At 47.5% G+C, this 17,166-nt stretch overlaps 1 protein-coding gene across 1 annotated transcript; it reads left to right on the plus strand.

Annotated features, from left to right (window-relative positions):
• Positions 1-14,865: 14,865 nt before the first annotated feature.
• On the plus strand, positions 14,866-16,370 carry LOC121065704. The gene is made up of 2 exons (XM_040548694.1): positions 14,866-15,049; positions 15,221-16,370. The coding sequence occupies exon 2, from the start codon at positions 15,410-15,412 to the stop codon at positions 16,355-16,357; it is 948 nt and encodes a 315-aa protein (XP_040404628.1). The 5' UTR covers positions 14,866-15,049; positions 15,221-15,409; the 3' UTR covers positions 16,358-16,370.
• The last annotated feature ends 796 nt before the right edge of the window (positions 16,371-17,166 follow it).

The raw sequence follows: 17,166 nt of genomic DNA on the forward strand, positions 1-17,166 counted from the left end.
AGAACTAAGATAGTTAACAGTATCATTCAAACCTATCTTCATGATTTTAGTGGTCTTTGAGCCTAACAGCTGTGCCATATGTATAAATCACACCAGCTTGTTCAGGTCTGCATGAGGAAAGCAATCAGCCAACGACTACACCACAAAGACAGTGTGTATTATTCAGTCATGTTTCTACTCAAGGCCTGGAGGAGATAACCCATTATGCAGTGGTGCTTATAAAAGTCAAAAGTATATGCAAGTGTCTTTTTTCTAAAAACATTAAGAAAATAGTTGCATGAGGTACCACAAACTTAAAAGGAGACAATCAAACAGGGATTCAAAAAGGGGAGCGATGGAGGAGGAGCTTGAGAGTTATTCCCAGAGAACACAGATCGATTACTTTTGTCAGTAAAGTCATCCATAGAGAGATTACACTCTGGTACTTGAACACTTAATTTTCTAATGGCACAGGAGCCCTTCCTTTTGAGATTGTTCTTTAATACAACAACAACAACAAATCACATGGAAAACAAAACAAGACAAAAAAACGTTATGTAAACATAATGGGAAATCCAATGAGGCTATTTAAGTGCCTTCAACCTAATTCCTGCAGCTGCTGCTATCTGACCCTTACATAACAGCAATTTAAAGAGCCATTGTTAGAAGCTTAAATGCTGGAGAGTGATACATAAATACCAAGAACCTGAACAGGTTAAGATTCCAGTGAGCTTAGGCCTGGGTATGAATTTTACCTTATCCCTAGACTTTGATGAAAAGTTCCCCGTGGTAAAAAGACAAGGGTTCTAAAAATATCTGCCTCCTGCACCTCTGCCACATGGCTACTCGTAGAGACACCTGCAGCATGCATTTCAGGACCTAGGGACTTCTTAGTCAATGTTCCCCATTTCTGAGGGGAGCACAAAAACCACCAGGTTACAGCAGAGTGGGAGAAGGATTACTCTGTTAAGGAGAATCTATGATCCATGCAGATGCTAAGAGCTTGGCTATTAGCATCTTGTCCCAAACTTAGCGTCTGGGACATCTGCCTGGGAGAAGAGATGAGGATGTTAAATTTAGCCCTTTTCCTACCTACATCTTCTCCCCCTACCCTGACACCCATGCTGTCTTCTCTACCTTTTCTTTTTGTTTGGTTTATACCATCTTTCTAATTAAATCCAGGACTACTCCAGTGTCCTTATTGCATTAGATGGCCCTGACCTTAAGAACAATGGATACATCAAACACCTTGTGGTTTCCATACACACAAAGGTATCATATAAGCCCACTATTCTTATTAGCAATAGTGATAACAGAAAGAGGTATCTTTGCTTTTAAAAATATCTCTCTCTTCCTCTTACTGAGAGAAAGATATAAACGGTCCTCGGATACCTGAGAAAAGGAAATCAGAGAAAGGACATGTGGCAGACAGGCTCATCTCCTTAGAAAGTCTGATCTTGTGAAAAAGGGCCAGTTCTCCATTTCTGAGCTAGCCGGCCCAAACACCCTGGTGCAGGCAGCCTTGCCAGCATATCCAAGCCATGAAGACCTCATCCTTCACAGGATCCCTGCAAGAACAAGTCTTCCTCACCAACATAAGACAATAATAGCTCTGTTACAAGAAGCTGCTGACAAAGTCTCTGGCTTTGTTCCAAAGCCTAACTGATACCTGGAGCAAGCACCATAGCAATTCAAGCTATCAGCTTGGAGTGGTATGGGAACAGACCTCAGCCCATTATGGATGGAATATTAAAATGTGTTAAACCATACATCATTCAGTGTTCTCCAGTGATGGATAACAGTAAATCTGTAGAATATAAATATTTTGAAGGAGAAAGTACAGGTAAGGCACTACCAGCCTCCAAGGGACAGAGGGAAGGACTGTTTCAGATCATTTTCTTTGATAAATCCCAGAACTATCAAACTAGTAAATACAGAAGACCAAATTTCTATAGAAACTAAGAACTTTGAAGCAGAAATAGGACCAATTCAAACACATCCACATGCCCTGAAAAGCCTTCAAGATATTCTCTTTTAGATAGCCCAGACTTCAGATAGATGAACTTTTCATAGATATATGGAAGGTTTTTAGTCTTATAAAATTAGAATTAGCTGAGAATTGATCCAAAGTATTTCTTCAGAAGTGTCATTTATGTTCCTAATGATCACATTTGCCACAAATAAATTGACATTGGAAAATGAATGGGAAATATCTCCTTGCTATCACTTCAACCTCTTCCCTGAAAAATGAGAAGGACTGGGACAGCCTTGTAGCTGCTGTTTTCCAGAGTAGACATGGCTAAGATTTACATATCTACAAATGCCGTCATTTTGGGAATATTTTACATTAGAAACTGTGACAGAATTTCTCCAGCAGCTAGGAAAAGCTCTATATTTCTCAGACCAGAACCCTGAGTTTGGGTCAAAGGAAAAATTCAAAGACATTTATGTATAGCCTTCAAAAAATATTTTTGTTCCCAACTAGCATAGTGGTCAAGCATGAAGGAAAAGGGGGAGCTTGTCTGGGAACATGAATCAGCTAAAATACTTTGGAGGAGTTATTACTTCAGCGCACAAAGAAAAATTGTTAGAAATCAAGATTTTCGGAGTTACATGATGAGACCAGACATGGTTATGTGACTCATGCCAAGGGGTTCTAAAATTGTTTTAATATCATGGTTCTGTTCCAAAAGTTTACAAAGTTGTTATTTTTTGCCAAGCATTGAAGGACAAACACTAAACTATTTTCCTGGGATTTTTATGGCTCCAGATTCTTGCTAGTGTTTCGAATGACTCCTTGTAGGAAAGAAACCAAACAAAAATAGGAGAAAAAAAATCAAAAAAAGAGAGAGAGAAAGAGAGAAAGAGAGAAAGAGAGAAAGAGAGAAAGAGAGAAAGAGAGAAAGAGAGAAAGAGAGAAAGAGAGAGAGAAAGAGAGAAAGAAAGAGAGAGAAAGAAAAGAAAAAGAAAGAAAGAAAGAAGGAAGGAAGGAAGGAAGGAAGGAAGGAAGGAAGGAAGGAAGGAAGGAAGGAAAGAAAGAAAGAAAGAAAGAAAGAAAGAAAGAAAGAAAGAAAGAAAGAAAAAGAAAGAAAAAGATAAGAGAATGCCCAGCGATGTGCAGAAGGGGGTCTTTCAGGTGATATGCATTCTTTGTTCCTGAAGGAATAGGTGCCATATCTCAATATTCACAAATCATTCTTGCTAAAGATAACTTGAGTTGCTTTCATCTGAGGGTATCCTCCTGGGGTCCCCAGCACAAGAAGGACATGGCAGTACTAGAATGAGTCCAGAGGAGGGTCATGAAGATGATCAAAGGGCTGGAGCACCTCTCCTACAAAGACAGGTTGAGAGAGTTGGGGTTGTACAGCCTGGAGAAGAGAAGGGGCCTATAGGAAAGCTGGGGAGGGACTCTTTGTCAGGGAGTGTAGTGACAGAAAAAAGAGTGATGTCTTTAAACTAAAGGAAGGTAGATTTAGATTAGACACATGGAAGAAATTTTTCATTCAGATGGTGGTGAGGCACTGGCACAGGCTGCCCAGAGAAGCTGTGGATGCCCCATCCCTGGAGGTGTTCAAGGCCAGGCTGGATGGGGCTTTGGGCAACCTGGTCTGGTGGGAGGTGGCAGTGGAGTTGGAACTAGGGGATATTTTATACTACTTTTATTGTTACTACTTTTAAGTATATTTAACCTTTTTTTTTTTTCCTCAATCGCTATTGATTTATTCCATCTCTGTTTCACATTTACACTTAGGATAGATTCATGAGGTTTTACTTAACTGTACTCTTTTATCCACTATCAATTCTTTCCCATTTTATGTGTATCTTTGCTTAACAACTCTAACTCTTTCAAAATCTCAGGAAATCTGTCACACTTGCTGGTCCAGCAAGTCTAACATCTCTTTTGATGTTGCTGCTGTGGCTTAGGCAGAAGGTTATGTTAAGGAAGTAAAAAGTACTTTAACTTATTTTCATTTAGAGGATGGTAGCAGGTGTACAACCAGTGTAACCATTTTCCTCACTCATTATTCCCTCTGATCTGACATAATGCAAACCTTGGAGTCACAAAGTTACAATGAAAAATGAAAGGTGGATTACACCGTGACACGTGTAAAATGACTGCTTATAAACTCCTCTTATAATAAAGATGTGTAATGAATGGTATAAATTTAAGCCAAGTTACATATCCGTTACCTTTTGGAAACATAGACTCTACTACAGCTAAATATTACTGACTGCATGCAGCACTTGACAAAACTTAGTAACTTTTCTGTGATCTTCTGGCTACTTTTACCAGAGTCAGACTCGTAGTTAAAAGCAGGTAATGTTAGGATAAATGTGAAACCTCTACACTGTCTCAGCTTTACCATAAAAGCCCCTTGTTTATAGGCAAACTTGCCAGGCCAGGGGAATGTAGGGAAAAATCTCAGTCCTGCTGCAGTGAGTGTTACACTGACAGCAGCAAGGATAAGACCTCCCCTTCCATTTAGCTGATGGAAAACAGCACAAAGTGATTTTATTATATGACCGTCTGGGTCATGACATGTAGTAGACTGGCAAATCTCAAGCAGTTATCTAAAGGTTTTATATCTGGAAGAAGGTTGGATTTTTGAACAAAAATATCATGTTTTAGACAAAAAAAAAAAAAAAAAAAAAAAACTTGGATATTAGCAAGAATTTGCTACTGAGGTTTGGAGTATGACAAAAAACATCTATGTCATGCATGAATCCTGATCACTGTCAACAAAAAATCTTTCTGATAGCCCTAACACTTATTTACTGTATTCATATATTCAAATCTAATAGGCAAAAGCTGACTCAGCTTCAGATAACAGAGGAACTGCCAGAATCATTCAGCTATGATCAAACAGAAATACTTTCAGTCTTTGTTGTTATCCAATGACACAGATAGAATATAACCACAGCATGACATGTATTGATGCTCCCTCAGTCCATTCCAGTATTCCCCTGTGAACAGCAAAACCTTTCAGTTTGGGAAGATACATATTAAAGGTTGGCCAACTACCTTCTACTGTCATACTTGCCCCTGCAGATAACCCAGAGGGATTACAGTTCCAGCAATGTAATACTCTCTTATAAGATTAATTACATTCTAACACAGAAACCTTCAGCCACATTGTATTCAGTATGACTGTTTGCATAGTAGCTGGTCAGAACATTACCTTTTAACTGATTATTTTTTTTCTATTTTAAAAAAAGTTGTGAATTTAATTAAAAAGGAGCCTATTGCTTTAAGTCAGTTCTGGCAACAACCTTTCTTATGCAAGCCAGAAGTATCTGTGAGCCAGAGAAGCACCTCGAGCAAAGAGAGAAAAGCTTTTAGCGTGAAATTCACGGTCTGTTCTCCTCACCAGCACCACTAATTTCCCATTCCCCTTCTTAACATCTCACATTTTCTTAGCACCTTGACTTCTCTGGCAGGGAAGGTGTACTCCCTTCCCCACTGATCAGCACTGGTGAGGCCATACCTGGAGCACTGGGCCCAGTTCTGCCCACCCCTACCAGTACAAGAGAGACATGGACATACTGGAGCTGGGCCAGTGAAAGACCAGGGAGATGATCAAGGAATTGGAGCATCTGTTATATGTGGAGAGGCTGAGGGACATAAAAATGTTCAACCTGGAGAAGAGAGGGCACAGATCTTATCAAAGTGGATTGACACCCAGGCAGGGAGAGTAAACAGGAGGGAGCCAGACTTTTATCAGCAGTGCCCAGGCAATACACTACAACTGAAATGCAGGAAATCTTATATAAACATTAAAAAATAATAATCCTTTTTACACTAAACGTGTTCAAACACTGGAACTGGTTGCCGAGAGAGCTTATGAAGTCTCCATCCTTGGAGACATTCAAAACCTGACTAGGCAAATCCCCTGGCAACCTGCTGCTGCAGGGGATGTTGGACCAGATGATCCCCAGAGGTTTCTTCCCACCTCATCCACTCTGCAATTCAGTGAATTGTTTAGCAGTAGCAGGCAACTGACAGCAAATCTTCTCCCAGAAAGAGTAAAATCTTCCTTGCTCATCTTCTGTATGCAAACGCATAAGGCGTCCAGTACTAGGAGAAAGATCAGGCCTGTGAAAAAGCTGCAAACAGACTTCACATGCTTTCCCAGTACAATTACATGGCAAGAAGAATGTAAAGCCTACTATCTTCACCTGCCAAAAGAAACTTTTGAATCCTATTTTTGGCTGCAAATGTCTGACAAGTTGAGTGATACTAACTTAGTTGTTGAATTATGGCTACTTGTTTGCAGAACCTGAGGTTTATTTTGCTCCATACTACAAAATCTTCCACAGAAGCCTAAGCAAGTTCCTCACTGATATTAGGTAAAGGACCACTTACATGAACTTGAGTTTTATCCACCCAGGCAAATTTTTCAAACAAGAAGCCAAAGACTGTGCTAGTAAGGAGGAGGATGAGAGAGTTTCTCAATTTTCTTCCATCTCTGTGAAATGCCATGCCTAAATAAATTCTCCAATTATATAAAAATAGTACAGTTCCACCAAAAAAAAAAAAAAGAAATTTAAAAAAAAAAAAATATCTGGTTTTGAGATCTTCCAGGAAATATATACTTTTTTTTTTTTTCTTACAAATTCTTCTTCAGAATTAAGTACACCAGCTGATGAGAAAAATAGAGGTGAATTGTGTCTTTATTGGGTCACTAGTCCCTGTCTGTTTTCTTTGTATCTTAGGTACATCATTGGTGCACCTCACGAAGTAGAATGTTTAGCTCAGATTTGTTTTGTTTGGGGACATCTACAACTTACAAAATTAGGCCCATAAAAATGACTCTAGCTCATTAGTTGCAGATAAGCATTAGGCACTCTGTTGTGGGAACGAGAATCAACATGCCTATACTTGGGAAAAAGTACCACTAAAACTGGATGGTAAAAAATTGCTTTCCAGTATTATTTGAGATAATATGCCAAGTTCCCAAAAATTTGTTTTTGGTATTTACATAGTCATAGACAAAGAAACTTAATGCATATCTTAGGCAGCCAAGACTGTTTCTACTTTTGTCTGATCTTACAGTACTACCCTAAAGCACATCACAGTCCTATCTATGAGCACTAAGTTTGTAAGTACTGTGTTTCAGCAAGTCTATTCCCCTGTAATTGCAACTACCTAACACCACTACCTAGGCAAATTCTACAAAGTCATGAGGAAGTACAGGAAAAAATATATTATGTCATCAAAAATGTTTTGCAATATGTTTTGTACAAATAATAATAATAAAAACCTTAAAATATTTATCAGGTTCTTTCCAGGCTTGACTAATAAACTTAGCAAGGGTTAGGTATTGCTGGTTTTTTTTGTTAAAGAAAGAATGGTCGTTAAACAAAAATAAAGATCTGGGGAAAAAAGAAATAGAGATTCAGTTTCAAATATTTTTTTCTTTAATTCCCCTTCCCAAAACAATTAAAATGGTATACTTGAAAGACCTTCCGAGAAATAAATAAATAAATAAATCTTATTGTTAACAGGGTCATATTTAACATGGTTATGAAAAAGTTGTTTATTTCCCACCAAAAATGCCCTTGAAAAAAAAAATTGAAATTTCAAAACCAGAGGAAACTAAGGGAGTTGTTCAGTTCTTCTTTCACTGGAGCATAGGGAAAGGTAGACCTATAGCATGTACAGTCTTAAAAAAAAAAAAAAAAAATCACTGCTGCTTCACAGCACTAGTTTTGTGTGGCCACTGTAAAAAGGGATTCACTTCTGAAGTAACCTGCTATCACATAAGTTTCACCCCTTGTTACAAGAAATTGAACTGTCCCTATTCGATGAAATAGCCAAATGGTGATCAGACATTTGCACACCCTAAGTATCTATCAGCAAGGCTGTCTGGGAAAGGATTGGCTTCAGGGGAAAACAGGTATTATTTTTGTTTTTCTTCTAGTCAGAAAGTGCCAGCTTGACCAAAGTGAAACATGGGAAAGTGATAGCAGCCTCAATGGGAAAAGGAGCTCTGGTTCAAACAGGGCCTTGAAAAGCAAGTCTTATGGTGACATGGCACACCCAAAAGAATGGAATCAGATAATGGGACTCATTTCTGAAACAACCTCATGCATTCCCCTGGTCTACAGGCCACTCGGTCTCACTTCTGTGTCTGGCAAAGTGTTGTGGTTTAGCCCGGCTGGCAGCCAAACACCACACAGCCGTTCGCTCACCCTCCCCCCTCCCTCTCCGGGATGGGGGAGAGAAACGGGAAAGTGAAGTCTGTGAGTTGAGATAAAGACAGTTTATTAAGACAGGGAAAAGAATAACAACAATAATAATAATAATAGTATTAATAGTAATAATGTGTACGAAATAAGTGATGCACAATGCAATTGCTCACCACCCATTGACCGATGCCCAGCCTATCCCTGAGCAGCCGCCCCCCCCCTCCACCCCGGCTAGCCACCCCTATATATTGTTCAGCATGATGTCAGATGGTATGGAATACCCCTTTGGCCAGTTTGGGTCAGCTGTCCTGGCTCTGTCCCCTCCCAGCTCGTGCTGCATCCCTAGCCTGCTCGCTAGCAGGACAGAGCGAGAAGCTGAAAAGTCCTTGGCTTGGTGTAAGCACTGCTCTGCAACAATTAAAACATCAGCATGTTATCAGCGCTCTTCTCATTCTAATCCAAAACATAGCACCCTGCCAGCTACTAGGAGGAAAATTAACTCTGTCCTACCTGAAACCAGGACATAAGGTCATGGAGCAGATCCTCCTGGAAACTCTGCTAAGGCACATGGATAAGAAGGAGGTAATTGGTGACAGACAAAATGGCTTTGCTAAGGGCAGATTGTGCCTGACAAATCTGGGGGCCTTCTACCACTGGGGTACAGCACTGGTGTATAGGGAAATAGCAACTGACATCATCTCCCTGGACTTGTGCAAGGCATTTGAGTCTCTTCTCCATAATATCCTTGTCTCAACACTCTGGAGGAAAGGGATGCCATCCAGAGGGACCTGGGCAGGTGTGGCGGTTTTACTCAGGTCGGCGGCTGAGCTCTACCACAACCGCTCTCTCACTCCCCCTGCTCAAAGAGGAACGGGGAGAAAATATGATGAAAAGGGTTGAGATAAGGACAGGGAGATCGCACAGTAATTATTGTGACAGGCAAAACAGACTCAGCATAGGGAGATAGTAAGACTTACTGCCTATTACTAACAAGCTAGAGAAGCGAGAAACGAAGGAAAGAAACCAAAAGCACCTTCCCCCCATCCACCCTCTTCCACCTCCTCCCCCCAAGTGGTGCAGGGGAACAGAGGAATGGGGGTTATAGTCAGTCTATAGCGCTTCTTCTCCGCTGCTCCTTCTCGGTCACTCTCTTCCCTTGTGCTGTGGGGTCCCTCCCACAGGATGCAGTCCTTGCCGAACTGATCCGACATGGGCTTCTCACAGGCAGCAGCTCTTCAAGAACTGCTCCAGGTATGCGTCTGTACCACGGGGTCCATCCCTCAGGAGCAAACTGCTCCAACCTGGATCCCCCACGGGCAGCAGCTCCTGCCAGGTCACCTGCTCCTGCGTGGTCTCCTCTCCACGGGCTACAGGCCCGGCCCGGAATCTGTTCCAGCAGGGGTCTTCCACAGGCCGCAGTCTCCATCGGTGCAGGTCCACCTGCTCCACCGTGGTCTCCTCCACGGGCTGCAGCGTGGAATCCTGCTCCACCGTGGTACTCCATGGGCTGCATTCAACTTGCACAACTTCTTATTCAACTTCCCGGATATATCCCGGAAACACAACACGGCACAGAGAAAGCAGTCTAGGAGGTTTCTGGAGAGTGTGGGAGATAGCTTCCTGATGCAGCTGGTCAGTGAACCTACCAGGGGTGGTGCCTCGCTAGACCTTCTCTTCACAAACAGAGAAGGACTGGTGGGAGATGTGGTGGTCGGAAACCATCTTGGACAGAGTGACCACGAAATGGTAGAGTTCTCTATTGTTGGCGAGGCCAGGAAGGGGACCAGTAAAACTGCTGTATTGGACTTCTGGAGGGCTGACTTTGAGCTGCTCAGGACGCTGGTTGGCCGAGTCCCTTGGGAGGCGGTTCTGAAGGGCAGAGGAGTCCAGGAAGGCTGGGCGCTCCTCAAGAAGGAAATCTTAACGGCACAGGAGCGGTCCGTCCCCACGTGCCCAAAGACGAGCCGGCGTGGAAGAAGACCGGCCTGGCTCAACAGAGAGTTGCGGCTTGTGCTTAGCAGGAAAAAGAGGGTTTATAATCTTTGGAAAAAAGGGCAGGCCACTGAGGAGGACTACAAGGATGTAGCGAGGCTGTGCAGGGAGAAAATTAGAAAGGCCAAAGCTCATCTGGAGCTCAACCTGGCTACTGCCATTAAAGACAACAAAAAATCCTTTTACAAATATATCAATGCGAAACGGAGGACTAAGGAGAATCTCCATCCTTTACTGGATGCGAGGGGAAACCTGGTTACTAAGGATGAGGAAAAGGCTGAGGTGCTTAATGCCGCCTTTGCCTCAGTCTTTAGCGGCAATACCGGTTGTTCTCTGGATACCCAGTGCCCTGAGCTGGCGGAAGGGGATGGGGAGCAGGATGTGGCCTTCGCTATTCATGAGGAAATGGTTGGCGACCTGCTAAGGAGCTTGGATGTGCGCAAGTCGATGGGGCCCGATGGGATGCACCCGAGGGTACTGAAAGAACTGGCAGAGGAGCTGGCCGAGCCGCTTTCCATCATTTATCGGCAGTCTTGGCTATCGGGGGAGGTCCCAGTTGACTGGCAGCTAGCCAATGTGACACCCATCTATAAGAAGGGCCGGAGGGCAGACCCGGGGAACTATAGGCCTGTCAGTTTGACCTCAGTGCCAGGAAAGCTCATGGAGCAGATTATCTTGAGGGTCATCACGCGGCACTTACAGGGCAAGCAGGCGATCAGGCCCAGTCAGCATGGGTTTATGAAAGGCAGGTCCTGCTTGACGAACCTGATCTCCTTCTATGACAAAGTGACGTGCTTGGTGGATGAGGGAAGGGCTGTGGATGTGGTTTACCTTGACCTCAGTAAGGCTTTTGACACCGTTCCCCACAACATTCTCCTCAAGAAACTGGCTGCGCGGGGCTTGGACTGGCGTACGCTTCGCTGGGTTAGAAACTGGCTGGATAGCCGGGCCCAGAGAGTTGTGGTGAATGGAGTCAAATCTGGTTGGAGGCTGGTCACAAGTGGTGTCCCCCAGGGCTCGGTACTGGGGCCGGTCCTCTTTAATATCTTCATCGATGATCTGGATGAGGGCGTCCAGTGCACCCTCAGTAAGTTTGCAGATGACACCAAGCTAAGTGCGTGTGTCGATCTGCTCGAGGGCAGGAAGGCTCTGCAGGAGGATCTGGATAGGCTGGAGCGATGGGCTGAGGTCAACTGTATGAAGTTCAACAAGGCCAAGTGCCGGGTCCTGCACCTGGGGCACAACAACCCCAAGCAGAGTTACAGGCTGGGAGATGAGTGGTTGGAAAGCTGCCTGGCAGAGAAGGACCTGGGAGTATTGGTTGATAGTCGGCTGAATATGAGCCAGCAGTGTGCTCAGGTGGCCAAGAAGGCCAACAGCATCCTGGCCTGTATAAGAAGCAGTGTGGCCAGCAGGTCTAGGGAAGTGATTGTCCCCCCGTACTCGGCTCTGGTGAGGCCGCACCTCGAGTACTGTGTTCAGTTTTGGGCCCCTCGCTACAGGAAGGATATGGACGTGCTCGAGCGAGTCCAGAGAAGGGCGACCAAGCTGGTGAGGGGTCTGGAGAACAAGTCTTACGAGGAGCGGCTGAGGGAGCTGGGCTTGTTCAGCCTGGAGAAGAGGAGGCTCAGGGGCGACCTTATCGCTCTCTACAGTTACCTTAAAGGAGGCTGTAGTGAGGTGGGGATTGGTCTATTCTCCCACGTGCCTGGTGACAGGACGAGGGGGAATGGGCGAAAGTTGCGACAGGGGAGTTTTAGGTTGGATGTTAGGAAGTACTTCTTTACCGAAAGGGTTATTAAGCATTGGAACGGGCTGCCCAGGGAGGTGGTGGAGTCACCATCCCTGGAGGTCTTTAAAAGACGTTTAGATGTAGAGATTAGCGATATGGTTTAGTGGAGTGCTTAGTATTAGGTCGGAGGTTGGACTCGATGATCTTGAGGTCTCTTCCAACCTAGAAATCTGTGTCTGTGTCTGTGTCTGTGTCTGCAGGAGGACAACCTGCTTCACCATGGTCCTCTCCACAGGCCACAAGGGACTTCTGCTCTGGCACCTGGAGCACCTCTCCCCCTCCTTCTTCACTGACCTTGGCGCCTGCAAGGCTGTTCCTCACTCCTCTCACTCTCCCAGCTGCTGCGTGTCGCAGCGTTTTTTTTTTCCCTGTCTTAAATATTCTCTCACAGAGGCGCAAAACAATATCACTTATTGGATCAGTTCTGGTCAGCAGTGGGGCCCTTACCAAACATGAGGCAGCTTCTAAATCCTTCTCACAGAAGCCACCCCTATGGCCCCCTGCTACCAAAACCTTGCCACGTTAACCCACTACAGCAGGACTGAGAGGTGGGCCTGTGCAAACCACATGGAGTTCAACAAGGCCACGGGAAAGGTCTTGTACCCACACTGGGGCAATCCCAAGCCCAAATAAAGGCTGGGGGGAGAATGGATTGAGGGTAGCCCCGAGGAGAAGGACCTGGACGTGGTGGTTGATGAGAAGTTTGACATGAGCCAGCAATGTGTGCTTGCAGCCCAGAAAGCCAACCATAACCTGAGCTGCATTAAAAGCAGAGTGGCCAGCAGGGCGAGGGAGGGGATTGTCCCCCTCTGCTCTGCTCTCGTGAGACCCCATCTGGAGCCCTGCACTCAGCTCCAGGGCCTCCAGCAAAAGAAGGATATGGATCTGTTAGAACAAATCCAAAGCATAGCCACAATGATTATCAAGGGGCCGGAGCGCCTCAACTATGACGGAAGGCTGAGGGTGTTGGGATTGTTCAGCCTGGAGAGAGTAGGCTCCGGGGAGACCTTGCAGAGGCCTTCCAATACCTAAAGGGAGCTGGGAAAAAACAAAACAAAACAAAACAACAACAACAACAACAAAAAGCTGTGGAGGGACACTTTGTCAAGGACTTTTGGGGTAGAAACAAGGCCAAATGGCTTTAAACTAAAACAGAGTAGGTTTCCGTTACGTATAAGGGGGAAATTCTTTGCTCTGAGGGTGGTGAGGCACTGGAAGAGGTTGCCCAGAGAAGCTGTGGATGCCCCATCCCTGGAGGTGTTCAAGGCCAGGCAGAATGGGTTTTTGGACAACCTGGTCTAGTGGGAGGTGTCCCTGCCCATGGCAGAGGGGTTGGAACTAGATGATCTTTATGGTCCCTTCCAACCCAAACCATTCTATGATTCTATGATACCTGGGCCAACTTCCTAGATAGCTGGGCCAAAGAGGATGACATTGAGTGAGTCTATCACGTCCCCTCTCATGCACTGGCCCCTGGGAAAATGGACTGTTAAGGACTACACTGAAGGCACATGGGTGCTGGGATATTCCAACATTGCAATATATGTTTAGGATTGGCCACCTATTTAGCCATCACTAGGGACTCGGACAACAGAGCAGGGCCTGCCCAGTACAAAACTGTTACTTCCTGGGAAAAAGGAGAAAGTCCCTATAGCACATTGAGACACCCATCTAGTTGGCCAAGGGAAGCCAGCTGTTAGCATCTGTTTGGATTTCAGCAAAGCTCAATGTTGTTTCTCACAGTCTCCTTCTGGACAAATTGGCAAGAACACAGCTAGAGCAATGAATAATGCGATGGGTGGAAAAGGGGCTGACGGGTCAGGCTCCAAGGGTTATCGTAAATAGGGTTACATCAGGCTGGCAGCCAGTCACTAGGGGGCTTCCGCAGGCCTTCATTTTAGGGCCAGTTCTCTTCAATGTTGTCCTAACTGACTTGCATGTAGGACTTGAGGGCATATTGAGTCAGTTTATGCATGATGCTAAATTGGGAGGAGCAGCTGAGTTTACTGAGGGTAGAGAGGCCTTGCAGAGAGGCCTTGCAGAGAGATCTTGGCAAAGTAGAGAGCTGGGCAATCCCCAACAATATGAGGCTTAGCAAGAGCAAGTGCCAGATTCCACACCTGGCAAGGGACAACCCTGGCTGTATGGACAGTCTGGGGGAAAAGAGGCTGGAGAGCAGCCCTGCAGAAAGGGATCTGGGGATTTTGGTCGATGGCGAGATGAACGTGAGTCAACTGTGGGCCCTGGCAGCCAGGAGCAGCAACCACATCCTGGGGTGCCTCCAGCACGGCATCGCTAGCTGGTCAGGGGAAGGGATTGCTGTGCTCTGCTCTGCACTCTTTCAGCTTCATCTCAAGTCCTGTGTGCAGTTTTGGGCACCACAATAACAGAAGGACATAAAACTATTGGAGAGTGTCCAAAGGAGGGCTTCGAACTGGTGGAGGGTCTGGAGGGCAGGACGGATGAGGAGTGGCTGAGGTCTCTGCTTTTGTTCAGCCTGCAGGAGACTGAAGAGAGGCCTCATGGTGGCCTACAGCTTCCTCACAAGGGGAGCGGAGGGGCTGGCGCTGAGCTCTGCTCTCTGGGGACAGTGACAAAACTCGAGGGAACGGCATGGAGCTGGGACAGGGGAGGGTCTGGTTGGAGGTGAGGAAGATTCTTCACTGGCAGGGGGCTTGGCCACTGAAACAGGCCTCCCAGTGAAGTGGTGAGGGCAGCAATCCTGCTGGAGTTCACAAAGCATCTGGGCAATGCTCTCAGACATGTACTTTGTTTTTGGGGGGTCACACAGAGCGATGGGCTGTGATGTCACCCAGCGATGGGCTGTGATGACACCCAGCGATGGGCTGTGACCTCACGGCTCTCGCTGCTCATATGGGGGCACCGGCAGAGCCCATCCCAGCCTGGCTCGTGCCTGGACTCCAGCTGAGCGTGTCTACTAGGCTTGGAGAGACGAGCAAGGATTTGGTGGAGCTGTGCTGGGGGGCTGCCGGCAGCTGCTCTCGGTGCCCGTCCCCGTAGCCAGTGCCCGTGTTTCCCCGGCCCTGCCTGGCTCAGGCAGCCGGGGCCCTGTGAGGCGCATTCGCAGCAGTGCAGGTGAGCTGTGCAGGGACAAGTGCCCCGGGGCGGCCCAGGGGAGGCACAGGACAGCCCAGCTGCAGGGCTGGGGCTGGGGCCGGGCCCGGGGGGTTTCCTGCTGAGCGGCCGGGGCACTGCCGCTGCCCGCCCCGGCACAGCCACTGACCCTGGCCTCTCTCCTTCTTGCAGCGCGCAGCACCTGTCACAGTGGCACCAGCGAGGGGAAGCAGCTCCCCATCCACAGCTCTCCCCAGCCCGCCGCAGCAAGACAGCACCGTGGCCACAGAGTCTGACGTCACCTTCCCTGTGTGCCAGGGGACCCTAAAGGAGCCCAGCATCGTCAGCCCCTGTCAGCACCAGTTCTGCTTGGGCTGCATCATGCGCTGGGCCAAGAGAAGCGCCAACTGCCCCCTCTGCAGGCAGGACATCACCTCCATACGCTACTCCATCTGGTCCGAAGACGACTTTCTGGAGGTCCAAGTTGTCCACCATGCAGAGAACCAAGAGGACAGCCACCAGGACGAGCAGTGGGCTGCAGTGCCGGTGCCCCAGACTGCCGTGAGCGGCCTCCTGCCTGAGGAATGGGCGGCCCTTTTCAGGGAACACCCCGATATCCTCGGTCCTCTGAGGCCCTGGGTACGCCAGCAAGCCAGGGAGTTGTTCAGGGCTGCCTGGTGGGACCAGGATGTGCTAGAGGCCAATGTCATCACTTGGCTGTGCCGCTGCAGGCTGGAGGAGGTGGTCTTGGTTCAGGAGCTGCAGCCATTCCTGCAGGGCCATACAGAGAGCTTTGTGAACCAGCTCATTGATAGAACCGTAGAGATGGGCAGCGATGAGTTCCTCGAGGAGCTGGGGCTCCTGGAACCCCCTCCTGCAAGCCAGCACCAGAATGGCCCTGAGGTGGACCTCGGGGGCTCCCAAGAAGCCTGGGAGCCAGAAGACAGCGCTGAAGCCACCCCCGGCCATGCTGCCTCCTCCCGGGACACTCCTCTCACCATCGTGTTCTCCTCCAGCAGCTCAGAGGGTTCTGATATTGAGGAGCTCCCCAGCACCTCCAGTGCCACCCTACATGGGGGTCCTGGCCACCCACCCCACTGCACCCATCCCCACAGAGCAGGAGGAGCCCTTCAGAGAGCCGGGACAGGCAGCAGCAGAAGGTGTTGCGATGCAGGGCTGCAGCCATGGGCCCTCTCCTCCTGGCCAGGGCAGGGACAGTTCGCGTGGGGGGCCCCGGCGCCCCCCAAAGAGGAGGTCCAACAGCAGCCCCGACTCTCCCCACCCCTGCAAGAGGCCACCCCCCCGGCACCTTTAGCAGGGCACATTTAGTTTTCATTAAAAAATAAATAAAAGTGGTGACTCTGACACAGACAGTGTCTTGCTCTTACTCCAGAGAGTTCAGGGCAGAGCCCATGTGTGATGCCAGAAATGGGGGGTGGGAGGTGGGATGAGTGTTCCAGGCCACAGGGCCCAAAAGTGGTGCTGCAAGAGGCCCCCATGAGGGTGGGGATAGGAGGTGGGTTGAGGCTCAGCTCCCGGGACAAGCAGAGCCACCAGCCCCTGGGCTTTGATCCCACTGGCAGAAGCTGGAAATGCCTTCCACCAAACGCTTCCTCAGGGGTGCTCTGGTTTTAGCAAAGATGGTGGTCACTGGAAACCAACTCCTGGTGTGATCCAGGTGTGTTAGAAGCACTTGGTGGGTGACTGCTGAGTCCTGGCATGGATGCACTTGCAGTTGCAAAAGGGGTAGAGCAATGCTGCTCATGGATGTGGCCAACATATCCCAATGTGCATTCAGCTCCAAGAAATGGCACTGCCATCAACACACTCGGCCTTCTGGTCTCTCCAGAGCCTTTTCAGGCATGTTTGCAGGGACGCTGTTGTTGGGGAGAGATCTGCTGCTTGTTTCTCTCTTCAGTGTCTTTCCAAAACCTGGGCCTGTCACCAGGAATGACAAGCCCAGGGCTTGTTCGGACCTGGCAGCCCAGAGTTTACCAAAGCAATGAGGCTGAACAGTGTCACTGTCTGGTTCGATGGTGGTGTGGGCATACCTCTGAAGAAAAGCCAGGAAGGCAAAATCCATGTCACCCCAGCTACTGTTGCTGGGCTGGAAGCTCCTGAACATCCATAATAATACA

Source organism: Cygnus olor, chromosome 2, assembly GCF_009769625.2.
Source record: "Cygnus olor isolate bCygOlo1 chromosome 2, bCygOlo1.pri.v2, whole genome shotgun sequence".
NCBI lineage: Eukaryota > Metazoa > Chordata > Aves > Anseriformes > Anatidae > Cygnus > Cygnus olor.